The 27,859-nt window shown below is 35.1% G+C and overlaps 1 protein-coding gene across 5 annotated transcripts; it reads left to right on the top strand.

Moving 5' to 3' along the window:
• The first annotated feature begins 814 nt into the window (after positions 1–814).
• LOC136815410 (dynein assembly factor with WD repeat domains 1-like) lies at positions 815–19,505 on the top strand. 5 transcript variants are annotated; one of them, XM_067071853.1, is made up of 9 exons: positions 815–1,028; positions 6,173–6,267; positions 11,349–11,534; positions 12,355–12,520; positions 13,545–13,670; positions 14,238–14,369; positions 14,793–14,956; positions 17,174–17,274; positions 19,040–19,505. In XM_067071853.1, exons 3-9 carry the CDS (start codon positions 11,397–11,399, stop codon positions 19,140–19,142), a joined length of 930 nt encoding a protein of 309 aa, XP_066927954.1. In that variant the 5' UTR covers positions 815–1,028; positions 6,173–6,267; positions 11,349–11,396; the 3' UTR covers positions 19,143–19,505. The 5 variants fall into 5 exon arrangements, with proteins under 5 accessions (XP_066927954.1, XP_066927956.1, XP_066927955.1 ...); XM_067071854.1 differs by lacking the exon at positions 815–1,028 and adding an exon at positions 5,904–5,973; XM_067071855.1 differs by lacking the exon at positions 6,173–6,267.
• The last annotated feature ends 8,354 nt before the right edge of the window (positions 19,506–27,859 follow it).

Here is a 27,859-nt window from a genome sequence, read left to right as displayed (position 1 = left end):
GAGCTGGTTAACTCAGTCGGTAGGGTTGTGAGCTCGATCTCCGGTCACAGGTCAACTCAGCGAAAAAGTAGCTTAGATTGGGTAAACTGATCTAGGCAGTAATTTACTGGGAGCTGAGAGTAGGTGTGGCGCTCAACCTCAGCTAATAGAAAAGGGGGATGGACTCCCTCACTCCCGGCTCTGCAAACAGTTACTATATGGATGTACTTACTTACTTAAGTAACTTACATGCCTTATATAAGGCTGGTGTCTCCTATTTTATTGTGTTCGATATCGTGCTGAATAACAAAAATTGTCTTTATTTTCCTCTTTCTGACCAATCGTGCTCCACATTCAATCCAATGTGAAAAAGGTCCTAAATTTAAATTGATGAGTAAGCAAACGATATCAACTTATTTAAAAAACCAAACCTTTAGTTACGAATGCATGCTTGTGGCAATCCGAAACATTTGGCAAACCTCCATCCTGAAACTGGAGCACTTTGCTTGGAGTGAATTCAAATTCAAATTAAACTGCGTGGACGATGTTAAATTCTTGTCGGGTGAAATTCCTTGGTAATCTAAAAGGTCTTGCGTCCCCTACCAATTAAAATACACGTTTTTTACTAAATTCTAGAGTCTAGTCTAGTCTACTAGAGTCTGAGATTGTTGTTAAATTTCTATTGATCCAAACAAAAGAGCTATTGTTGTAAGGGTCTAAATCTGAGGCTGGTGCGCTTATAAAATTGTTCTTATAGCTAAAAAAGCATATACTTCAGCAGTAAAATTTTACATTGATTAAAGTTAAACTTGTTGAATCTTATATTTTCAGGTAAACTAAGAAAGAGAAAATTTATCAAAAAAATAAACATAATAACCACTAAAGGTTGCAGATGAACATTTGGAAAATTGGAAGAATAAAATTCATTTACAAGAACTAAGCGCAAGAGGCAGTAGTTCGCCATCAAGAATGTCACGCGAACCTTATTAATTCCAATGAATCAAGCAGTTTTGGCCAAACTATTGAGAAGGGTTCCCGATTGATATAAAGTAAGTGTCCTTTTTAATAGTTTCACAATAAAAGCATAGCGTGTGGCCGTAGTGCGATCTTTATGGGTTTCACTTTGGGTCGTTTGGAGGCAAGGCCGCTTCTTTATCTCTAGTATCCCCTGATGATATCGCGGTCTCTCCTCCATAATGAAGTGACCCAGGGTATTTTTAATACCGGGTGCCGTTGTTTATGCATTTTTTTTCCGATAAAAACGAGAACATGTACATTTTATTTTAAACATAGTTTTTATTTAGTTGTAAATTTTTGGATGTAAGTATTATACCAAATCTAATGGCGATAAAAGAGATTTAAATAAAAAACAAGAAGCCCGTTAGGCGTGAAGGCCCAGCAAAAGCGTAATTTACGCGATTTCCAAAAATTCCAAAAAATGTTTAACAAGATATTTCAGGAAAGGGATGTCCAAAGGATTTAAAATTTTACTGCGTCGAGCAAAATAAAATGAAAAATAAGTCGACAAGGATAATTCTCCCTTTCTTCATTTCTTAGAACAGGGAAGTGAAAAAATAAACGAAACATAATGTACAGTACAGTAGTCAATCAAAAATAAATTGAATGTTGAAAGCTCGAAACTTTCTATCCGAAGGTAAACAATCAAATTCAAAATATCATTAAATTCAACTTCCATAAGAAACAACATCATTGCATGAAAAAAGTTCTAATCTTGTTCAAATTTACACATGAGCTGCATTTTAGTCTACATTTACCATGTCCATATTCCATTTAAATTATATTTATAATCTGTGTCGAGTTTGAAAAATCAAGCCCCAATTCGTAAAACACAACATCCAGAAACAACCATTTCATGTAGCATCATGGAAAAAGTTCAATCGTTCAAATTTACACATAGCGCGTTTGCATTGCCATATTCCATTTATCGGTATTTGAAATATTCTGTGTCGGGTGAAAAATCAAGCACCAATTTTGAACGAGACAGATCTAGAATATAACATTTTCACAGTAGCATCATGAAAAAGTTCCAATCTTGTTCAAATCTACACATGAGCTGCAGTTTAGTCTCCATTGCCATATTCCATTTAATCGGTATTTGAAATAATTCTGTTCGAGTTGAAAAATCAAGCCACCAATCGTTGAAGAACAGATCTAGAATATATAACATTTTCACACGTAGCATCATGAAAAAAGTTCCAATCTTGTTCAAATACACATGAAGCTGCAGTTTAGTCTCCATTGCCATATTCCATTTAATCGGTATTTGAAATAATTCTGTGTCGAGTTTGAAAAATCAAGCCACCAATTCGTTGAACGAGACAGATCTAGAAATATATAACCATTTCACACGTAGCTCATGGAAAAAGTTCCAATCTTGTTCAATTTACACTGAGCTCAGTCTCATTGCCATATCCATTTAATCGGTTTTGAAATAATTCTGTGTCGATTTGAAAAATCGCCACCAATTCGTTAAACGAGACAGATCTGAAATAACCATTTTCACACGTGTATGATTGAAAAGTTCAATTTGCTATAATTTACACATGAACTCCATTTTGTGTTCTCGCATTCCAGAATCAAGTCTTTTTGAAAACAAGAACTAAAAGTGAAAGTCAGAAATTGATTTAAGGTATAAATTTTCACCTCAGAAAGCTTTATGAAACTATAACATATGACAGAATGTTGAAAAGTTTACAAAAAAAATCACTACAAAGTTTCTTTGGTTTGAAAGTCTCTTGACCACTAAAGCAAAGAAAATGTTCAAGAAAGTAAGAATCAACACATGAAATCAATCTCCTCACTTCAACCGCCATCTTGTATCTGTTTTGTTTTGAAAACGTTTGTTGTTTAAGGAGCGCGAAATCAGAAAATATATCTTTTTTAGCCAGTACCCGACTTTCGCAAGCTTTTCCCTCTCCAGACGGCAAAAAGTGTGTTACTGGTATAAAGCGCCGTTTCTACCAAAACGGACACACAGAAGGAAACACGGAAAAAAAATAGTGACACTCTCTTTAAAGGCCCACTCGCTAGCGCTGGGCCAAAAATAGAAAGAGCATTCAGCTACGACATGCAAGGTTGTTGATTTTTAATTCTCGGCTGGGTCATAAAAAAATAAAACTTTGATGTCTCCCTGCTTGATGCTGCTTGATAATAGAATTAAATTTTGTTCTCAAATCCTAGCAAAAAATAAACAATTGTTGATAAACTGTCACAAAATGGACATTAGCTGTTCTTAAATAACTAAAATAACAACAAAATGGATAAAGATCAGCCTTTCGAAGCAGCCTCACCACCTCAAGTTTGCACGCCGTCAAGATGTACTGAAGACGAAGACCTGGATCGCTTAACATGCAAAAAATGTAAAAGATCAGTTCATTATGAGTGCACATAGTTACCCCTGTATCAACTACAAATATTCGTGACATCCAACAACGATCATTACTTATGTTAAAACTGCTTACGAATAAAGAAAAACCTAAGAAATAAAGTGGGAAAAAACACTCAACATATGATGCAAAATAAACTTAAAAAGAAAGACGGCGTCATACAAAAACTGAACAACGAGGTCAACACTTACACAAAAACCCGTGATTCCATCAAAAATAACCTCAAAACCTTTCTGGCAGGAAAACTACAAGAGATGGATGAAAAGACAAGAGGCATGATAAAGGAGGAACTAAAGAACACAGCAGAAATAATGACGGAAACATCAAAGAAAACATACGCCGAGATTACCAAAAAGCAAGAAGACTTAAAATCTGCCGAAGAACAAAAACGGAAGGAAGAAAGTGAAAAGAGAGACATAGAATCTAGATAACTGAATATGGTCGTTCACGGGTTTCTCGAATATTCAGGCCCAGATCAGGAAGAAGAAGAAAATGGGAAAAAATATGACATATTTCGGTTCCGAGAACTCCTAGATGACATCAATGTTTCAGAAATCAATGTTACTCACCACAGATTAGGAGACAGATAAACAAAGAATGGCCGTCCTCTGAAAGTCACCCTGCAAAGTCAACATGACAAAGATCTTATCATGAAGAATTTACACATGCTAAAAGAAACTTGTTTCTTTCAGGTAAGTATAACGGAAGATTTCACAATCAACGAATGGAAAAAGATCAAGGAGATGCACGAACAAGCAAAGAAACAATAAAGGATTCAACTGGCGCATAAAAGAGGAAGCACAAGAACAAAACGCATCGTTAAAAAATTACAAAACCAAACAAAAACATCTTCAAATTATAAACCAAAATGCTCTACAGAAGAAATCGTCAGCGATTGTGCATTAATAGATGATGATGAATGATTTATTTTGTGACCTACACCCTTGGAATTCCAGGCAATTTTAGGATCATACCCCTCTGGAATTCCGAATTTTTACAAATTTTCAATCATTACCCCCTTGGAATTCCACTTATTTTTGACGGATTTTCGTCTACCCTTATGGAATTCCACTGCATTTCAAACCTTACCCCTTTGGAACGGAAATGGACCTCCTCAACAGGGGGTGCACGATTATTTTCTGGAAAAGCCCAATGACAATTAACACATCGCACCTAGGACCTACCTATCCTAACTAGCAAAAGGTAACTTCTATCAATTATAGATTGACACCCCCTGCTATAAATTCTTCTGTGAAATACTAAGTAAATGATAATCTGTGTTACAACAAAACTTAATCAAATATCAACAAATAATTCTACCTGTAAAAATGAAGATCATACCTGTCTGTGTGTTGTCTGTATTGTGGTGTATAGTGATGTTCAAGAGCATTTCTTTAAAAAATTGTAAGATTCCTATCACTTTATTGGTGCATTTACTAACTACACAAACATAAAATACTATGCTAAACGAAATATGAACCTCTTTAAGTACTCTAAAAACACCAAAAACATGATAAAAATACAAAAATCCAGAGCAAGTCTGACAGCATGTTCAAACCCGCCATTTAAAAAAAAACGAGCAATGTTTACTAATGCTTGGTTCCACCTACCTAGCACTTACGGAGTGGAATCATTAAATTTTATTTTAGCGAGTGAGTCCATATTTTAGAATCTTCGACAATGTTCTAGAAGTTTCAACTACTTTCGTTTTCTAATTTTTTTCCGCACCGACCACTGCCGCCGCGAAAGGCTATCGTAATACTTTCGCTAAGCGAAATTAAGAAACCTACTATTTATTTAAAAAGAAAGATTACAGAAAGATCTAAAGGTCTGCTGAGGCTCGGTTGTTCTTATTTTTTTGGAACATTGAGCCTCAAATTGTTGTTATCCCGTTCTTATTTATAGGGTGTAATTGAGGTATTTTAGGCGTTATATACAATTTTTACTTATTCTTTCACCTGGCTAAATTGCTTGAAATTGAGTAATTTCAGGCTCAGCATTGTTCTTAAATTGATCTTATTTTTTGAGCCCTATTGTCCTCATAAAATTGTTCTTATAAAGAAGGTGTACTACTTACTCAATCCTGACTGTATTTTTAAAGAGTTTCTATAAATCCTTAATTATCATTGATGACTGACCTTCAGCACACCTGTCATTCATTTAGCGATCGAATACACGTTTTTTTATAAGAACATCCAAAATTTTTGAAGCCTTAAGAAGTTCTTAACTTTTTGAGTTTTAAGCCTAAAATGTTCTTAACTTTGTTCTTATAAAAAAATGTGTAAAATAATGTAAAGTTAAGTGGTTAATCTGGTCCCATAATCGTGGAATAAATAAAAGTATTTAGCGCTGTCTTAGTCTACAAGGTAACTGAATTAAAGGGATTTGTCCAATGATTAACAAATCATTTAAAATGGCGTTTCAGATTGTTTTGAATGCTTACATTTCGTTCATCATGTACTAAAGAAGGATTTTAGGGACCACCTTTTCTCGTTGTATTTTTTTGTTGCATCAATTTTTCGAATGATGGAAAAACAATCAAAAGAAATCGACCACCATGTAAATCATCCAAGAGCCATTCTTAAAGGTACTAATCTACTCGTAGACAAATTGTACTTTATGCAAGAGTTTTTTTATTCTTTAGTCGTCATCCAAAACTTTAAATCTAAATCTATAAGTCGATGAGCCAATTAGAGGTCTTTAACGACCTCATTTAATTCGCCCTTTAATAGTATTCCATCCAATTAAAGAATGGGTTTGTCTTGATTTTGTTTTTCTTTTATTAGTTCGATATTCAAGAGTCCACACATCTGACGAAATTGTACCTTGTCCGCTGCCGACAAATGATCTAATTAACAATCAACTGAATACTACATGAAAAGTAAGAACCAGTTAAATTTACATAATTAGCTTTTGAAGACTTAATTGGACGTTCATTCATTCCTTCATTCCTTCATTTCACCTTGAACTTATGGATTTCATCTTTGATAAGGTTTGTGAAAGTTATGAATTTTGCGTATGTAATGGGTTTGTAGAGAGATGAACTCGGCCATTCCAGAGGAAGGGGTACGTTACGTTACGTAATGTCTATTTTGACTGGATACCGCCAGTAGGCACCTAGGGACGTCTTGACTCATGTACCATTTGTTAGCACTTATAAAGGTGGTTCAATGCATAGACTTTCCAATCTTGGTTGAAAACTTCTTGGAATGGCCCTATTTTCTGCAATTTTTTTGAAGCCTAGTAATTGTACGATTGCAATTCTCAATATACATGCATGTTTTTTTATAAGAACATCCAAACTTTTTAGGCCTTTGGATGTTCTTAACATGTTCCAGTTCTTTTTTTATTAGAATATACTTTATAAGAATATTTATGATGAAATTGGCCAAAACATTAAGAATATGGGAAAAATACCACCATCATGGAATTTGGCGAGTGAACCTAAGAATGCCATTTTTAGAGCATTTTACCGTTAAATTGTCATTTATTACCCAGCAATGCTAAAAGATTCAACAAAAATGCAAAAGTTTTGATTTAGGTATGTATTACCATGCTAGATTTTGGCTGGGATTGGATCAGCACCTAATAGTATATAAGAATACGGTGAGAATATTTCAGGATGATTTTCCTCAAAAAGTTAAGAATATTCATGATGAATTGAAAAACACGAAAAAAGCGTGTATTTTCACCATTTTCTATGTAATTCTTTCAATTTTCTTAAGAAATTGGCTGTTTTCGAGTCCGTGAAGCCTTAAAATGTTCTTAACTTGCTCTTAATATTTTGGTCATCACAGCCTTATGTTCTTATATAGTTTTTTCTTATAAATAAACGTGCACGTGATTTGATCATTTCGCAAAACAAACAAACAATTAGCGGTATTTTGACTAGAAAAACTATAATCTTGTTTCTAAACTGAAAAATTTCCTTTTACGTTCTCATTTTCTCGCAAAATACCAATGGTATTAGTCCAAGTATATCCAATTTTCAAGTTAGTGAGTTAGAGTGAGGTTGTTTTAGGATTATAAACACAAACCCCTTTCTCCCTTTTCAATGGCACGAGGAACATTGGTGATACTGGGATCAGAAAGGACTCAAAGTTGATGCTTCCAGTTCAGGCACTCGTAATATGTTTTCAACAATGTTTTTTTTGACACAAGATAGTTTGGTTTGAATTCTCTTTATTTGAGTTTGAAATACATATATAACATCCCTGTCTCAGAGCCCCGAATTTTTTAGCAAGAGGGGATGGGGAAGATCTTGTTTCCAGTGGTTTTTTTTTAAAAACAGTTAGCATTTTCAAAATTTCAGTCATAAAACTTCTGTCAAGTTTGCCAATTTGGAAGAAGTTCCAGGGTATTTTTCCCCTTATGACAATTTTTTAGAAAATTTCACCGATGGGTACTTGTGGGTCCCATCGTTTTTTATAAAATTTGGTTGAATAATATAATATTATCTTGAAATTTACACCAATAAATTTATCCACTTATAACTTGAATGTCTGTCAACATTTACTGAGAAATTAATTTTACTGGATTATAGGAAAGAATTTTTCTGTATGATGTAGAGATACGGTGTCTAAGTGAATAATTTATAAAGTAACTGTGTGTTAATACGAAATTCTACGGGGAAAAGTAGCTATTTAACTAAAAAAGACACACCCTGTATATCTCAATTATTAAGGTCTACTTTGAAAGTTTTACAATAAGATTGTATTGCCACACCCTTCAGTTAAGATCTCATTATTTCAGGCCAGTGATTTTCTTCATAATCAATTATTGTGTAAATTTAGGAACGAAATAAAATATTTGTAAGCTCTTATTCAGAAATTTGGTTGAGAAGAAGACGAATGTAATGGTGGGTTTTATTAGTTTTTATATGGCTATCTACTTAAACTGCATAACTCAAAAATAACTTGTTGCGATAGTGCAAATCGACTTAAGACTTTTTTCTGAGTCGCGATATTGCCTCGGTTTTAACAAGGTTCTTTTGTCTCTGTTGCCCGAGATCTTACCTATTTTCTTTACTTTAATTTTGGAATACACTAAATTTTTTATGTGAACCAGAATCAGAACCATTTGTTAATGAGGCTTGGCCCTTCTTATTTTATTGGTACTTTGAGCTTAAAATTATGTTTATCCTCTTGTTATTCTTGGGTAAAAACTGAGTTTTGCTTGGTTTAATACGTCCAATTTTCACTAATTTGGCCCTTGATTTGTTTAAAATTCAGTCTTTCCAGTCATTTTTCTTGAATTGTTCTTATCGTTCATTTGGCATTTTTGAGCCTCGTCGTTCTTATGTAATGTCTTTATAAAAAAGTATACAACTAGCCCGAGTATCTGGATCAACTTGAGGAAAAGGGAAGTATATTATTAGTTTCGAAAAAAAGGTTGAGAAAAAAACCAGTTGGGATTCTCAAAATTTTTATTCAATCAAATTTTTTCATCGGAGGGTAAGATTTAAGGTTTTTCATCGGAGGGTAAGATTTAAGGTTTTTCATCGGAGGGTAAGATTTAAGGTTTTTCATCGGAGGGTAAGATTTAAGGTTTTTCATCGGAGGGTAAGATTAAGTTTTCATCGGAGGGTAAGATTTAAGGTTTTTCAGAATTCATCGATTAAGGTTTTTCCTCGGAGGGTTAGATTTAATTTAAGGTTTTTCATCGGAGGGTAAAAGATTAAGGTTTTTCATCGGAGGGGAGATTAAGGTTTTTCATCGGAGGGTTTAAGGTTTTTCTTTTTTCGGAGGGTAGATTTAAGGTTTTTCATCGGAGGGTGAGATTTAGGTTTTTCATCGGAGGGTTAAGAGTTTTTTCGGAGGGTAAGATTTAAGGTTTTTCATCGGAGGGTGAGATTTAAGGTTTTTCATCGGAGGGTAAGATTTAAGGTTTTTCATCGGAGGGTAAGATTTAAGGTCTTTCTTCTCACCGGCACCGATTTGGAGGGGTGTCACTGGTCAATCAGTCATAAGTATTTTTATGTAAATGTTGGTCATCTTTAGGCTAATCCACATTTTTTTCTTTTTACATCTCTCCTGCGACTTTGTCCAAAACATTGTAGTAAAATTTACTTAGTTTTCTATTATGCGAGAGGTCTAAAAGCAAGCCCAGTTAGATTTATAGAATTCCATATTAAGAAGACGTTGATCTATTTTATAGACGCTAATCTACAGACTTAAGACTCATAGAAAAAAACTGACTTTTCAATTTTTTTTTTCTCCTAAAGGGTGTCATTTCAAGAGAATGACCGTTCAAAGTTTGGGTCCTTATACATTGGCCACCATATGAGTCAATCGGCCTGAAAATATTGAACAAGAAGTCACCGTTCTGAGAGAATTCTGCTAGAGACCACCTAGTGAAAAATCAGGTAGTTATACCAATCATAATTATATATGAGCAACGCTAAAACTCGAAAATTCAGACTAGCAAGGCCAAAATTTCACTGGTTCTTATAAAAAAACAGTTAAAGGAAAGTTTGTTCACAAGTCTGCTTATCCCTACTAATGTATCTCACTTCAAAAAAGAAGGGTTCAATTCAATAAAGCAAAAAATATTGGATGTAAAGAGAGTTCTCTATGACGGAGAGTGTTTGATGTTCACCCATAGTCCTTTTATGGCAGTCGACACCCTCCATCTCAAAAATGTTGAATTCTTTTTTACTCAAAACCTGAGTTATAATTTGATGTTTATAAACTCGAAATCTTCACATAAAATATAGAAATATAAAAAGAATAGAAAGGGAGAAGTAAAAATATTTTTGCCGTGACGCGGATATTTCGCTGATCAAAGAGAAAGCCTTGTTCGATTTTTAAGCCTTGTGATAGTGACTAGTTATTTTAAATTTGGTGACCTTAGTGTACGGTTGATACAAGTTTAGGATTGGTGAGTCTTCTCTATACTTCGAAAGTTTGGGAATATTCAAATCATAGAGAATTCGATTTATGGAGGGCCATTTAAAGAACTTTGGTAACTGGATGAAGAGGTGTTATCAACAATGAGAGATTCTTTACATTATTAAGATTGAAGTTCTGACTTTACAAGTCCATCCGATAGATTTCCGTTGCTTTGGAATACGAAATTAACTGCCTTGTCTGTATTACAAGGGTTATATCATGCCACTATACTTAGGAATAACACAAAAAGGCCGATACTCAAACTTATTTTAGCCAAAATGAAAAGAACATAAGTTTTTACTTGTAAATTGTACTCCTTGTTAAGAATGAGTTTTTGGTACTAAAAGTTTCATGCTGTCCGATATTTAAGTACCAAAAAACTGCATCATTCTCCATAACGTAAAAAGCTCTGAGATATCACGGAGCACATTTGACACCTAGCCTGGGTATCCAGACTCAAAATTTCAGAAAAAAACACCCTTACGTCAATATACAAAGTTTCTAAAATTTTAGAGTCTTGTGCAACTAAAAAAATTGAGTACAGTTTGTTTGATACTGCCTGTGAGTGAACCCTTGTTGACAGACAATCAAGACTTTGTAAACCCAGGCAGACACACATAATTAACTTACTATAAAACCTCTTTTACAAACTCAAAAAACTTTCAAAACTACTTTAAGCTACATCAAAACATCAGCCACATTTATAAAGGCGCTTTTCCAGCGGCCATTTTGTTTAGAAATGAACCTGCGTTTTCATTTTCATTTGTTTATCTTTTTTTGCCACGTCAGCTTTTTCCATAAATTATGCCCGCGCATCGAAAAATATCACAAACCCCGCGAAAATTCTGCTCAGTGACTGGGCGTGTACTGACCAATTAGAGACACTGGCATATGCAGGGACAGATATCCTTGCAGACGAGTTACTTGGACCAGACCGTAAACCAGAGACAAAATATTAAAAAAAAAACTAGACGGTGAAATAGTTTACGGTCTGGATATCCAGGCTAATTTAAAACCAAGAAGAACTAGATTTGTTATGAATCTTACTCTATATTGTGCATTTTCTTTATAGGTTGGAGTGCTTGACATACGTAAAAAACGATATCATCATATTGGAGTAATGGGTAACGAAGAACACACGACGAGCTTTCAAGGGAAATTAACCAAAACACTTCATTTAGGACAAGCAGGTGCCATTCTTGGATGTGGAATATCCTACGATGACGAGACAGTCGCCAGCTGTGCCACAGATAACAAGGTATGGTACTTCTGATTTCACTGGATTTAAATTTGAGATCTAAATTAATGCAATTTTAACCGGGGTAAGACAATGAATTTCCAAGTTTTGACCGGGGGTACTGAATTTCAATAATTTTGACCGGGGGTACAGAATTTCAATACTTTTGACCGGGTTACTGATTATCCCAACGAAGGTTGAAATTAGACCCCTTTTGGGAATCATTTTCACCGAGCTATCCACCGGGCGGATTTCGCCGGGTCACTGATACAGATGTTTGTGATTGTCAACTAACGGATATAGAGCTACAAGCTGCCTGAAAGTGGCCTGTCCAAAAAAAGCAAATCTGTCCCTTAATAGATAGTTTTGGCAACGAATTTTGGTCGGTTTTAAGCCACATTTCGATTAAAGATTTTGAGAACAATTAAAGATTGAAAGTTTTTTATTTCTATGACATTTAAATGGGAATAAGGTATACACCATTACCACTAACACATACCATGTTTCACTCCCAGGGGTTGAACCAAGTTGGATTTTTGTCGCATCATTGACAATGACAAACTGATTTTGCGAGCGGGACAGTTTATAACGAGTTTGTGAATGTGTGTTTTTTCTACGACGGAGACGGCTAGCATCTCATTTGTCTAAATCCTGATCAACTGAGGACGACGATAAACAAACACTTTTACTGTCCTTGATTTCGCGGGTCAAAGCTGCAGTTTATTCCAAATCGCTTCATCACTCTGCCCTCCTCCAAAGCGCAAATATTCAAAAACTCTCTTGTAATATGATCTATAAGTCGAAAGGGAATTTTAAATACTGTCTCTCTTTTCTCCTACAGGTCTTACTATGGGATGTAAATACCGGACAATGTCAAGGGTCATTAGACGGACACGCTTCGGACGTAACGCGATGTTCGTTCGGAAAAGAGATTCTAGCTACAGGTTCTCGTGATGGCACAGTCATCTTGTGGAGATACGCTGACAATAAAAGGTGTTCCAAAATAAGTAAGTTTAACCAGGCCAGCCAAAATCTTGGATTGGAGTTTTTTTGAAGTGGTAACCCTAATGGTTGCACTACTCAATAGTTCGGTTCTCTACCCGTTTCAAATTTTGTTTCACTTTTTAGTTACATTTTTTAGTTTTTGTTGATTTACACCAGCCTGTTTCTACTTAGTTGAAGAATATAGAAGCGCGCAAAAGTATCCTTTTTTTTTTGAGAAAAACTCGAAGTTTGTTTTTAGTTAAGTTGTCAGTAATTATGATAGTTTTAGAACTTTAAGCCTCTCGTGTTATGAGAAGGCGTCAAAACTGTCACTTTTTGTTCCATTCAATACGTGACTTTTTAGAAAAGGTTGCTTGGTCATATTTCTAACTCAACTTTACTTTCTGATGATGCCGAATCCATTGGAAATATAAATATACACAGGATTCGCTATTTCAAAACACTTTCACTTTGAAAATTTCTACGAAATCTTGTATAGGGTTTTTTCTATCAAATACCCAACCTAATAATAGTATTTTCTGACCTTTAAAACCATTCTAATAGTTTATATTCAAGGCCTGTATTGGACGAACAGCCGACCCTCGGCTAAAATTGACTGGACCTCGCAAAATAGCGTGCATCCGACCCTCAGCTAAAATTGACTAGTACTCAAATAATAGCGTATATTTGGTCGGCTAAATCGCTTGACTCATTAATTGCAAAGATTGCCTGGTTCTGCTTTTACCGTGAAATAAAAGGAGTCACTCACTTTCTTCGATTTCAAAAACGGCTGTACGTTATCTCTGTATCTCTGTCGAATTTCTGCCCTATCCATTCTAATTGTAACAATAGGTAAAAAGTTGGTAGTTAAAATTTTGCTTGAAAATGATTGAAAAAGTCATTAACTTTAGACAACCAGCTTTCTGTCTACTTTCATTGACAACCAGGGGAAAGTGGGCCTCAAAACCACGAGCTAATATAGCAAGGGGAACTTTTACCCAAAGAATAGAATGAAGCATATTAACCAGTGTTTTTTGTCTTTTCCAGCCGTCCACTCAACAGAAATCACGTCATGTACCATTTCGCCAAACCACAAATATTTGTTGACGACTTCAGCAGACACTCACTGTCGTGTTTGGACCATCAGAGGTGGAAATGGTGAATTCATACAAGGTACATGTTCTGTTATAAGAAATTAAAGCTTCAAATTATCAAAATGTTAAGAATAAGTTAAGAACATTTCAAGCCTTTGCTAACTCTGAAACACCCGATATTGTAGGAAATTTCACATAAAAATACTTATTGTGGGAACATCTTTAGGCTTAAAATTCAGAAGGTTATGAAAATCTGAAGACAAAAATTCTTTTGAAAAAAAAGAATTTTGGATGTTCTTATAAATGGTTTGAGGAATTTTCACCAACACACTGAGAATAATTTGATTGGGTTTACATACTTTCTTTATGAGCACAATTAGCAAAAACCAAAGGGATAGAAAACCACTTTGTTTAGTTGCAAGTTTAGCTACTGTGATCGGAGGCGACCCTCTAACAGAAGGGCGCCCACTCTTTCTCCTGGATTGATCCACTTACCCTAGATGCTTCTCTTAATTACTGAGTTTCAAGCTTAGAGCGACATCAAGTACGTCTTTGGAGTCTTTGGTATGACCCGTCCAAGAGATATAACCAACGACCTACTATACTGTTCTTTTTGAAATAACCGGTTTCCTTCAATATTTTTCAGGGCCAAAATTTATCGAGTTGTTTCATGAAGGAGAGAAATATAAATTTAGTGATGCGTCATTTTCAAGTGATTCATGTGCCATCGTGACGTCATCAACTGATGGACAAGTCAAATTGTGGGATTCAGAAAATGGTAAGGTATTTCAATATAAAGTCCCAATAACTCGAACACGCACGGAGAACGCAAGTTTGTTCAAGTTTTTGAAATTTCGAGTTATATAGAACCTAGTTTATAAGGCACTGTTAACTGAAGGGACCAGGAAACTTTTTCCAGTTGAAACATTCAATTGATACAGTTTCGAGTTACTGCACTGTGCGTCTCTATGCTGACAATGAATAGAAAACAGAATAATTTTTCTAAACTTGTGGCTCACGTTGCTCGGAAAGAGGAGTAAATTGTTCTTTATTTTGTTTAAAAATGCGGTGTAAACAAATTGTAAGAAATAAGTTAATGATGATTCTCTTTAAACTCCTATTCCATGGCATATATAGTTTTAAAATCTTCTTAACAATTGTTTTTCATATAATAATTTTTCAAAAATTTTCTCATTGATAGGCCAAAAGCTTTTAGACTTGTGCTCAGACGAAGGTGAAATCTTAAGTGCTCGTTTTTCATCGGATGGCAAATACTTGATTACCATGGTCAAAAAATGTGTCAAAATATGGAATATCGCCAAGAAGAAAGTGTCGTGGTCGATCGAAGATGCTAAGGGATTTCAGGTATGACTTGTAATGATTGAAAAGATAATCGGATGGTATGAGATCTTTGGACTTTTTATTCTTTCTATGGTCCTCTGGATATCCTTCTTGCCTGACTATTTTTTTAAGTTGAGATATTCAAATACCAATTTCAGATTTTCAGCAAGAAAATAATATAATTCCAACTTGAAAACTGTTTTAAAGAACCCATTTTGAGAGATTTCAAATTTTTGGACCTACCTCCGGGTGCCCCGGTGGAGGTCCTATGAATTAACCTCTGTCTGTTCGTCCGTTCGTTCGTTCGTTCGTTCGTTCGTTCGTTCGTTCGTTCGTTCGTTCGTTCGTTCGTTCGTTCGTTCGTTCGTTCGTTCGTTCGTTCGTTCGTTCGTCTGTTACCAGCTTTTCTCGAGATTGGCTCATTAGTTTTTTCTGATTTTTTGCACAAAGATGCAAAATGGCAATGGCCAAAATGTGACGGAGCCCGATTTTCGAAAAAAATCATTTCCGGCCGAAAATGCCGGAAATATGCCGGAAAAACCGGTTTTTTGGCATTTTCTCAAGATTTCATCATTAGTTTTTTCTGATTTTTTGCACAAAGATGCGTGTTAGCAATGCCCAAAACTTGGCTGAGTCCGATTTTTGAGAAAAAATTTTTTCCGGCCGGAAATGCCGGAAATATGCCGGAAATCGCCGTATTTCTGGATTTTCATTGGACTTTTTCCATATAATTGGTTGTTTTTTTCATTCAAAAACATTATTAATAGCAATGCCCACCATCAAGCATGTTTCAATTTTCAATAAAATAGATTTTTGAAGCCGGAACTTTCTAAAAATCGCCGGAACAGCCGATTTTCGCCGGAAAAACGGTATTTCTTGAATTTCTTGAGCTGTACTTTATATTCTTTCATGAAATTTTGCACAATGATGCAAAATGTCAATACCTAAATTGTGACGGAGCCTGATTTTCGAAAAACATCTTTTTCCGGCCAAAAATGCCGGAAATATGCCGGAAAAACTGTTTTTTTGGCATTTTCTCGAGATTTTATCAATAGTTTTTTCTGATTTTTTGCTCAAAGATGCGTGTTAACAATGCCCTAAACATGGCCGAGTTCGATTTTTCAGAAAATTCTTTTTCCGGTGGAAAATGCCTGAAATATGCCGGAAATCGCCGTTTTTCTAGATTTTCATTGGACTTTTTCCTTATAATTGGTTGTTTTTTCATTCAGAAACATTATTAATAGCAATGCCCACCATCGAGCATGTTTTAATTTTCAATAAAATTGATTTTTGAAGCCGGAACTAATTTAAAAGTCGCCGGAACAACCTATTTTCGCCGGAAAGACAGTATTTCTTGAATTTCTCGAGATGTACTTTATATTTGTTTATGAAATTTTGCACACTGATGCAATATGAGAGTCGGAAAAATCGGTTTTTTGATATTTTCTCGAATTTTCATTTTTATTTTTTTCTGATTTTTTGCAGAAAGATGCGTATTCGCAATGCTCAAAACATGGCCGAGTTGTATTTTTGAGAAAAAATTTTTTCCGGTTTAGTTTACTTATATTTCTATGCTTTTCACACAAAAACATTATTCATAACAATGCATGATTCAATTGTCAATAAAACTGATTTTTGCGACCAGAACTTCCTATTTATTATTTCTATACAACCCTTCCCTCTCCCCCCATCAACAATCAATGATGAATTTATTGTGTTGTGTATTTTCGCTAAACGCTATATTTTCTGACTGATTTTTTTCATTTTTCTTTTCGTATTGCTATCTAACTTGAATCATCAGGTAGGTCCATTCAGCATATTGCTTGTTTATAACTCAAAGTTCTCTCATCTCCGACTGCTTAGACGTTACAGTTTCGCTCCGGTACGGTTTTTCGTTACGGAACTTTTTGAGGTAAGAAAACGGAGCAATTCCGTTCCGATGAAAGTAGGGGGGGGGACAAGTTTCGCATAATGACGTCTCTTTCCGAAGTTTTTTGTCGACACGGTTTTCGTTTTGGAACGATGTAGAATCATATGTATGAGCATGATCTTAACGAGCTTCAAATATATATTTGATGCTCTCTCTAAGTCGATTCGGGAATTGGATTTCCATCGAATGCAGGAGCATATCGAATAATAGGACGTCGAATAAGAGATCTGTTATTTTTACTAACGGTGTTTTCTTGGTGTTTGCTATTAAAAACTTCGTTAATATCATGGTTTTTATCTTTTTTTTTCAAGGCATTGGCATCACATTCAACAGAGAATATGTTCATTCTGATTGCTCAAGACGGCTCCATTTCAGGATATGACATCACTCACAAGCAAGAACTATTCAAAAGGTTAGTTTTCTGGTAGACCGTCGTCACGTTTTACTTTTTTTTTTTTTATTTTTATTTTTATTTTACCCAGGCCAGGTTGTAGCTTGCGCTAACTATGCAGTTGAGTTATCACTGATGTGGGCCTGCATTCAGCAATGGCTACCTCAGATTTTTAGACGACCGTCTTACATCTACATGACTGAATCACGGTAACTGATGACTACTGTGCATCTCATCGCTGTACTCCTTGAGACAACGTTGAGATGCGCTACTTTCTCATTCATAATCTTCCCAGGAGAACGTTGATGAGATTTCAGTAGCAGCCACCAGGGCTCGAACTTGTACCGTGATTCACCCTTGCATTGTAAGGCGCACGCCTAACCAACTGAGCCAACCACTCAGCCCACTTAATTACAGAAGTTTTTGCATGTGAATCGGCTTAGGAGCCACGTCTGCGGTTTAACAATATTTAGGAAAAAGAAAGAAATGGCTGTCTGTCGCAATGAAGTATAAGCCCGAAGGGCTAGAATCGAATCTCTAGCCTTTCTCAGACAAGAAAAGGTGAACCCTTAAAATATGCGCCGTATTTGGAGCGATGGCCAAGTGGTCAAAGGCGTCAGCGTCTCAAACCAGGGATTTGGAGTTCGAATCTCTGCTCCTTCCAATGTTCTATTCAGTTCATAGATAGCCGAGCTGGCTGGTTGTGCACCCCGTGAAAACAATCTAAAAGTCCTAGATTACTGGGCTATCCACGTAAAATATCGACTCTATCTATCTATTTTTGACGATGGGTTGAATCTTGAATGAAGCAACTCCTTTGTTTCGAGTGATATTTTTTTCGAAATCCAGCGGTAAGTTTTAGTTTCAATCTGTCATTTGTGTATAAACCAGGCGGGTCGCGCTAGGCTGCGCAACTTTGGTAGGGTTTGTTTGTTTCAAATCCTACCAAGGAGATTCAATTCTAGCCATTCGGGCTGATACTTCATTGGTCTTTTGCCTCTCATACTCTTCTAACAGAGTAATTGTACCCGATTCCCCTCACATGGTTTTGCCCCGATGAAGGTCAATTGAATTGTATGTATCTATAAGAAAACTTTTTCGTGCATTTGATGACGTCAATCATTTCTGGCAAACTCTCAACCATGCTCGCTTAACACTTTATCCTATTCAACCTAGGCTTTTAGGGGCGGTTCAGAACTAGGGGGGGGGGGCTTTTCCTGTACGACCCCTTAACTTTTGATATAGGTTGTCTTTTTGGATGAAATTTGGCACACAAGATCCTTGTCACATAAGGTAACTTTTGACAAAAAAATATTTTGATGACGTCACTCATCATGCCCAAAGCGAGCAAAAACCGAAAATTTCCTTTGTTCTTATAAATAGCTATTGTATTCTAACAAAGGCTTTAGAAAAAAGTTGCCTGAGTTTAAAATGCTTATTTTATCCTAAATATTCAATAAATTACGGTTTAAACGATATATTTGACATTAAAAATAAATTTGTATTGGAAAAGTGTCAACTTTTGTGACACCTTTCTGTCAGAAATGTCATCATGCTCAAAGTGTGAAAATTTTTAGGTGTCAAATTTTTTTTTAATTTGAAGCTAATTAAAAGTTAGGAATTTACAGAAAATTTCATGGCAAAAGCTCTATTATTTCAGGAGCTATTACCAATAATTTGACCTCCGAACAGAAACAGCCCCCCCCCTAGGCCAAATAGGGTTAAGAGTTGATAGGGATAGGTGTATTGTAAACAGGAGAATCATTTGATCGTTTTCCTTTTTCAGGTCAACAGACCACCGTGGACCAGTTCTCTCCTGTAATTTCTCACCCAGTGGCAATCTAGCATGCACCGGTGGTATTGATGGAAAACTACTTGTCTGGTTATAAACAACATGTGTAAAATATCAAAACCCAATAAGAAAATATCACATTTCCAGCTTGACCACAACGTTTTTTCAAGATTCGTATTACGTCCATGTTAGATCATTGAAAGAACGTTGTGTGGTAAGTTGAAGACATCACCATTTGTACAGTATATGAAATAGCTACAAATAGATTGAGCTGCAATGGGAAAGTTTTTTTAGTTTGGAAACCAAACTTCAGATCAAACAGGAGTAAAGCCTTTTTCGATTGGTTATCATGGATCTTTGGTTGGAAACAAGTGAATATCTAGAACTTAAGTTACTTTTGTGTGAGTTATTTTGTACATATGTAAATTCTAATCGTGAAGAATAAAAAAATAAAAAATAATGGTTTGCTTTACTCAATTTTTACCAAAATATAAGAAAATCCTTTCAATTTCATTTTCCAAAATGTCTTGAAAAAAACAAGCAACATTTTAAAATCTGTGTGAATCCTGTTTATTCATATCTGAAGAAGCATTTCCACATTCAAAAAAGAAATAACTTGAAATTTTCAGTGTAAATACACCCTGATCCCTAGCCTGTCAAACTCTTATTTGTTGAATATATAGCGTAAATGGCAGGTTTTTACGGTCGGCAACCATTCTATCTCTGAGACTTTTTTCAGCATTAGTAGATGTAATTTTTTTTGGACCTACCCCGGTGGAGGTCCTATAGAGTTACCTCTGTCCGTTCGTCCGTCCGTTCGTTATCAACTTTTCTAAAGATTGGCTCATTAGTTTTCGGACCTACCTGGAGGTTCTATAAATTATCCGTTGTCCATTCGTCCGTCCGTCCGTTCGTCTGTTACCAGCTTTTCTCGAGATTGGCTCATTAGTTTTTTCTGATATTTGGCAAAGAGATGCAAAATGGCAATGCCCAAAATGTGACGGAGCCCGAATTTCGAAAATGCCGAAAATCGGCCTAAAATGCCGGAAAATATGCCGGAAATTGCCGTTTTTCTGGATTTCTATCGGACTTTTTCCTTATAATTGGTTGTTTTTTTCATTCAAAAACATTATTAATAGCAATGCCCACCGTCAAGCATGTTTCAATTTTCAATAAAATTGATAATTGAAGCCGGAACTATTTATAAATCGCCGGAACAACCTATTTTCGCTGGAAAGACAGTATTTCTTGAATTTCTCGAGCTGTACTTTATATTTTTTTATGAAATTCTGCACGCTGATGCAAAATGACAATACCTAAAATGTGACGGAGCCTGATTTTCGAAAAACATTTTTTTTCCGACCAAATATGCTGGAAAAACCGTTTGACATTTTATCGTATTTTCATCCTTAGTTTTTTCTGATTTTTTACACAAAGATGCGTATTAGCAATGCCTAAAACATGATCGAGTCCGCTTTTTGAGAAAATCTTTGTTTCGGCCGAAAATGCCGGAAATATGCCGAAAATCGCCGTTTTTGCAGATTTTCATTGGACCTTTTCCTCACATTTCTTTGTTTTTTTTCACACAAAAACATTGATAATAATGCCCTCCGTCGAACATGATTCAATTGTCAATAAAACTGATTTTTGCAACCGGAACTTTCTATTTCTTTTTACCCTACTCCCCTTCCCATTAACAATCAATGATGAAATTTAATTGCATCATTAGGTAGGTCAATTCAGCATCTGGCTTGTTTCTCATCATAGGCTATTTAGACTATTTTATATAGGCTATTCAGCCGAAAATCGATAAAAACCTCAATTTCTGACGAAATATAGATAGTTGCGTCTATTTTTCACCATTACTTCATTGTCCAAAGCCAAAAGAATCTTTTTCACTTAAACTGATATAATATTCAATTTTGGAAACAGAAATATGAATAAATTTATTAAAAAAAAATTTTTTTTTCAAAAAGCCCGATTTCCTTACCCTGCGCATGCGCACGCATGCGCAGTACCAAAAAGTGGAACATTTCCTAAACCAAAATTGACCCAAAGTCAAAATTTGTCATGAACATTTCTCTGACAATGAGAAACCATGTATTCCTTAGAGAAGACGCGACTATTTATATTTCGTCAGAAATCAAGGTTTTTATCGATTTTCGGCTAAATAGCCTATATAAAATAGTCTAAATAGCCTATGATAGGCTAATTTGAAGGTGTCCTTGACTGACTAAGATGCGTAACTATAAACCCTCGAATGTGACGGAGCCCGATTTTCGAAAAAAAAAATTGAGCCAAAAAACGGCTGGTAAACGGGTTTTTTGGACTTTGTGAAAAATTGGATCATTAATTTTTTCTGATTTTTTGCATGAAAGTAGGGTACCATTATAGGTAAAAGATGGCTCAAGCAGATTTATGCAAAAAAACTTTGTTTATCTATAAGAATCACTATTAATAAGCATACATCAATGTTCTTAGTCAAATTACTCAATTATTTTATGAGATAGATGTTTTTTTTGCTCATGAGGGCTTACATTTGAAGAATAATGTGTGTTTAGACATGAAATTTTGGTTGTTTGGCGTGTTTTTATAGAAAAACTGACCAAATTCGATATTTTTTACAAGCACATTATCAATTACTTAGGTATTAGCTTTTCTCGAGATTGGCTCTTTCATTCTTTATGATTTTTTGCACAAAGATGCATAACATAGAAACCCTCGAATGTGACGGAGCCGATTTTTGGGGTAAATTTCAGCTAAAAACTGATTTTTGCATTTGCATGAAAGTAGGTAAAAGATGGCTCAAGTAGATTTTTGTAAAAAAAGAATTTTTCAGCTCAAAAAACGCATCTTTATCTATAAAAATCACTATTATAAGCATACATCAATGTTCTTAGCCAAATTACTCAATTTTTTGATGAGATAGATGTTTTTATTGCTCACGAAATCTTGAATATGAAAGAATATTTCAAGAGTTTGAAATTTTGGTTTCTAAACGTTTATATAAAAAAACAAACGACTAATTTTACTTGATCGTCACTATTTGTGTTCTGAATGATTGTTAACGGTCACGCGCACGTAGATATCAATTATAATGTGTTAAAAATGCATAACCAGGCAGGTCCATAAAAGTATCACTTGTTAAATCAAAGATCACTTTTATTGACTAGATTTAGAAAAGAACTAATACAACTTGCAAGTTAAACGTTTTTTTGATAAAAACATCCAAAGTTTTTGAAGCGTCCGGATGTTCTTAACTTTATTTTGGAATTTTGAGCCTAAAGATGTTCTTAGCATGTTCTTATTTTCCCCATTTTGTGAGTATTTTTTGTGAGGTTATATTTTTAATTATTTTTAGAGTCCCAAAAGCCATAAAATATTCTTAACTTGTTCTTAACATTTTTATCTTCTGTCTTGGACAGAGGATCGAGACAAAAATATTATCAAATGCTAGAAATGTTTTGGCAAGGCCGTTTTCAAGCCTTATGTTCTTATATAGTTTGTTCTTATAAAAAAACGTGTATTCTGTCAAATTAACGGTTCAAACCATTCATATCTCCTCGACTATCAACTGCGATTAGGATCTTACCGCACTCCATCAGTGTATCATTTTAAGAGTCCTTGAATGCTCTCTCTAACGGTTCATGTTCTGTTTTAAAGATTTCGTCCCTCTCATTCATCCTCTCTACAATTCTTTCAGATATAACAATAAGCACTAAATGTCATATTTTGAGTATCACCTGTAGCGCTTTCTTTAAAAATACAAGCGGTGAATCTATACGCTTATGAGATCACAGCTTGAAAGAAGGCTAAAGGTGTGATACTGGTACCAAGTTGGCGTGCGGTACCAAGTTGGTGTGAGTTTATAAAGATTCCCGTTTATTTATATCGGCATTATATATTTTACTGGGGCTTCTTTTCGCATTCAAATGGTCAGTTAGTGCCCAAAGTCAAATTCACGCCAAATTGGTTTATCACGCCAACTGGGTTCTGGGCACTCTATCCTAAAATTCACGATATGCACCATTGCAATGTCTTCCACAGACCCAGCAGTTGATCTTTCGCAAGTGACGTATTGACTGGTTTTACGTCACTTACCAAAATCAACTGTTGGGATCGTGATGTAATATCAGATGACATTAGAATGGCGCATACCGCATAAAATTGTGAGCAAAGGTTAACATGATCTATATACCCTACATATAGTACATGGTCAATACTCCTACCCTAGACCATCGCTAATACCTCTTTCTTATAAAACCATTACCAGCTTTTAAAGGGTCAAACCGTGTCGTTTCGAAGGTTTGATAGCTATCTGGTAAAGAGACTGAATAAAAATGAAAGAAAACGAAATCGAAGTTTTGACCCAGGGGGATCCGAAATTCACGGAAATCGAAATTTCCTCTCTCAAAGGCTCGTGATTTTCCAAAATTTGAACAGAAATCGACAAAAACTTTGAGAAAAGTCTCTTTTAAGGGTCTCAAAAACGTCAATTCTTTCTCTCATTTTGGGAAAAGTCTCTCTAAGGGTCCCAAAACGCCAATTTTCCCCTCTCTCTAAGGGTCGATAGTCGATTTTTGGCTCGAACATACCCGTCAGTTGAATTTGTCCTCAAACACGCTTTTATCGTATGTTATCATTCTGTCAAAAAAGAAAACATTGAAATGTCGGGAAATGACGGTAAAGAAAATATATTTTGACGGAAAATCAAGATGGCGCCGTCTTGTTTGGAAGCAACACATTGACTATTTTATTATCATGAATGGCTACACGATTGATTTGATTTGATGTCTATACTTTCGGTCACGGCAATTTTCACAAAAACAACCCGCTCTTCAGTTTTTCACCGTGAATTATCCATACAGTGATTGCCGCTTAATGCCCTTAATCTTTTGTGGTTTGAATTTTTACTCGTTCAGTGAGGAAGTAAGCGACAAACAATACACCGCTTCTCACAGAACCCCCCTCCTTCTGGGAATATTGGCCAAAGTATCGTCCCCAGTGGAAGATTATTCTCAATTTTCGTACCCTCTGAAAATAATCAAATAAACAAATCTTCAATGCAAAATATTACGTGCTATCTTTTCCATCCCAACTGAATTTTCTGACTCGAAAACAATGGAATTCAAATCTCCAACCATAAAAAACACGGGGATGTGAATCCCCATTCATGATAGAGTATCAGTTGTCTTGGAGAAAGGGGGGGTTATCAAACTATTTGATAGAAAACATATTTATTACCCTAGATATAGAATGCATAACAGATATCCAAAAAGAATATCGATATGCGTTGTTTCTACGATTCCCTGGCTACAATCGTTTCTCATAATACAAACATTAAGCAGAGTTTCCAAGTTTGCGACAAACATTGCCGCATTGCATTCCTTTTACCACTGAGATTTAACCACATATCCGTACCGAGCCTCGCTGAAAAATTGTTTCCTTTTATTTTGGCAAAGTTCAAAGCGACGTCAATCTTCCCATGTGAATTCCGGGGAACTACTTGTAATATTTTTTTACAGATAAAAACGTCTGCAATGAATACCGCCTTGTATTAGACAGGCCATCCTGAACATTTACAAACTGATGTATACAGGACGCTTTTTTACTGTGAATCTAGATTTAAGACTCTGAAAAAAGTCTGAAATTTAGATTTTATCGAAGTCCTCTCTTACTAATATTTGAACAATTCTAGAAAGTTGCATTCTTTTCTAAGGACGTGTGACCAGCGAAAGAATGAGAGGAAAATGTGAATGTGTTATCAACTGTTATTTGGAGGCGGAGAATTTAAACTCGTAGCTCAAACAATGCTAAGTATTTCGTCATTTCGCTATCAGTATACTGAAGTTAAAGAAGAACTCATAGAATCTCTAGGCTATCCTGGTATCGGCATTATTTTCCCTGATAATTATGCCGATAACTAAATGTACTTTGCCTAAACAGGACGATGTGATAAAGCTAAACTGTAATGCTCACGGTACACACAACCTTGTCTGAACGTTTATCTAGGTATCTAATGTTGTTTGGATGTCTTATACATTTTAATAATTTGTGTTTTTACTGCGTGTGGTCATATTCTTTAAGCGTGAGAATGTCTTTGTAATGCATCTTATTAAAAATGGTGCCACGATTTGATTGTATATTTTAATAGAATACAAAAAACTAGTTTGACCCTTGAAGGGTAAGGTTGAAACACGAAGAGAGATTGACCATGTAAATAAAGTCTGACGATACTTTTCATATCGTTCAAATTTCATGCTGGTGAAAATTCTCTATACACATATACACCAAACGGACGAAGTCTTAAAAACCCCAGGATTATTAAAACTCTTAAGAATTACTCTTTTGTCCAGCTCTTTTTGGTGCTAAAAATTCAATTTGTCTTCAATGTCCGCGTTGTAATGCGTGCTATGTAGGCTGCAAGTCCGGAGGAATTAGGTTTTTACCTTGAAAAATAGTATGTGGCCTAAATTTGACAAAGAGCAGAGGATCCTTATTGGTCCAATAACAACCCGCATTCAGATCAAATATCTTGGACCCTTCTTTCAGCATTTTATGATGACGTCAATTTTCAATACAAACCCCTCCAAACTATTTTGTTTTAAGTTTTGAAAAATAAATTTAAACTGTGCCAATCGAAAGATCAGGAAAATAGATAACGAAAAAAGGGTCACTTTTAAAATTACGCCAATTAGTCACCTAAAATCCCAAACTGGCTCAAAAGATGGACATTATGCGAAAATTATAATGTAAATCTTATTGAAATTTTCGTTTTAGGGGGATATCCCGTCATCGGTCGCTAAAGGTTTGATACCTAACACTTGTGAAAATTTCAAGTCAATGGCATCGTTTAATCCCATAAGATGTAGTAACCTAAGGCTAATCTACGCTGTAAAATACTTGATTGTGACAGGTGGTTAAAAATAACCCAACCCCAAAAATATATGTAACGTGAAGTGGCCGCACAAAATTTGAGCAATAAAATAAAAATGAAAACAAATAGCGGAGGTCCTTTTGTCGGCATTTTCAAAAGATAATGATCGATGACGTCATCAATAATGCCGAATTTTTTACCAAAGTTGTCAATTCATATTTGGTGCATATTTTTCAAATTCTTCTTTTCAAAAACTTTTGAAAATATTTCTTGGCCTCCCATAAGTTGCACGAAAGGGTAAAGGACGGACAAGTAAAAAGGACTGTGAAGATACACAATTCTCAGTGCTTTAACACATTGCATTTTTCAGGTGATTGATCGGGCGTGAATGGACTAAAGATGAATCCAAGGAGATGCTACAAGGAGACTTTAACTTAGCCATTGTAAGTCATAGCCTATTTTCTAAGGTTTTCAATAGGAGGTCTGGACTGTGGTAGATGTTTACTTTTATCATCTTACCCTGTGTACATTTTGATGAAGAAAAATCCATTGGTAAACAACGCAGAGCTTTCTTCCTAGTTCCCTATTAAAGATAATCCACACAGACTTTATATAGATCGAGATTTTAATTCTTTAATGGTGAAAGTTATGTTAATCATATTCCTTTCCTTTTTATTTTGTTTGTTTTTTCAAGGATATTCCTCCTTAAAATAATTTTTTTCGTCGTGATTTTTCTTTTCTGTTTTTCCTTAAAAAACTAAAATTATTTCCAGTGCAAATTGACTATCATTAAAACATGTTTTCTTTTGTTTCAACACTTTACCAAGAATCATTATAAAAAGGCAACTCCTCTTTAGTAACTGATCATTAAACAGTTAACGATTTTAAATGTATCTTTTCCTGCTCAAGCAAGGTATCTTCAAAGATTAGAACCTCTCAATATATTTGAATTTCTAATTTCCTTAAAAAGAGGTCTTAACATATTTGTCGCATTTTCAGACAAGACCTGCTTTAAAGAAAATCGGTTTATCACCGCTGCCTTTAAAGAAACTTTTTAAGACACATCGTACTATCAAAATGGTACTTATTTCAATAAATTTGGACATTATAGTACATCGTAAGGTCTTTAAGAAATTACTAATACCTTTATGAAAAATTTTACTTCAGCTTAAAAGTAGTCTTAACACGCAATCCAAAAAGAAAAAGAAAGATATTTCTGTCTACTGTAAAACATAGAAGCATTCCAAATGGTTTAGTTAATTGTTTCTTAACTACGGTATTATATTTTACAAATATTTCTTCATATACCACAAAAAATAATATTTCAGTCAAAATCGTCAAAACTTTTCGGTGTGTTTCACAACGCACTAAAGTTCATACACGATTCGATTTTCAAAAGGACCATTTTCTTCTTAGTAGAGAAATACTCGAATTCTAGAGAGTAATCTAAACCACTTTCAAGCTGAGAGGACCAATATTACATATGTTCGAATTACAGAAAGATTCGCCATGGAGGTTCGAATTAGTGAGAGAGAGTTGACTGTAGTTATTTTTTTCATTCATACCAAAATATTTTTTTCAGTTCACTAGGATGATTTTGGGGTATACCTTGGACTATTCCAGAAAAGATTTGTACCCCCTATGTTGAGGAGGTCTTTTTCGGGAAAGGTAACACCCTGGATTTTTTTCAAATTTTCAAGACTCCCCTGGATTCTTTTCTCATTTTTTAGACTACCCTTGATTTTACCTCCTCAACATATATTTCAGCAGTCCCACAGTCAGAACTTTTTGACCTCGTTTTACTGACTACCCTGGATTTTGACCTCGTTTTACTGACCACCCTGGATTTTTGACCTCGTTTTACTGACCACCCCGGATATTTGACCTCGTTTTACTGACCATCCTGGATTTTTGACCTCGATTTACTGACCACCCCG

This window comes from Clytia hemisphaerica, unplaced genomic scaffold, assembly GCF_902728285.1.
Source record: "Clytia hemisphaerica strain Z4C2 unplaced genomic scaffold, Clytia hemisphaerica genome assembly, whole genome shotgun sequence".
Classification (NCBI taxonomy): Eukaryota; Metazoa; Cnidaria; class Hydrozoa; order Leptothecata; family Clytiidae; genus Clytia; species Clytia hemisphaerica.
The sequence above is the reverse complement of the archived record's forward strand: the minus strand, read 5'-3'. Positions and strand labels throughout refer to the sequence as shown.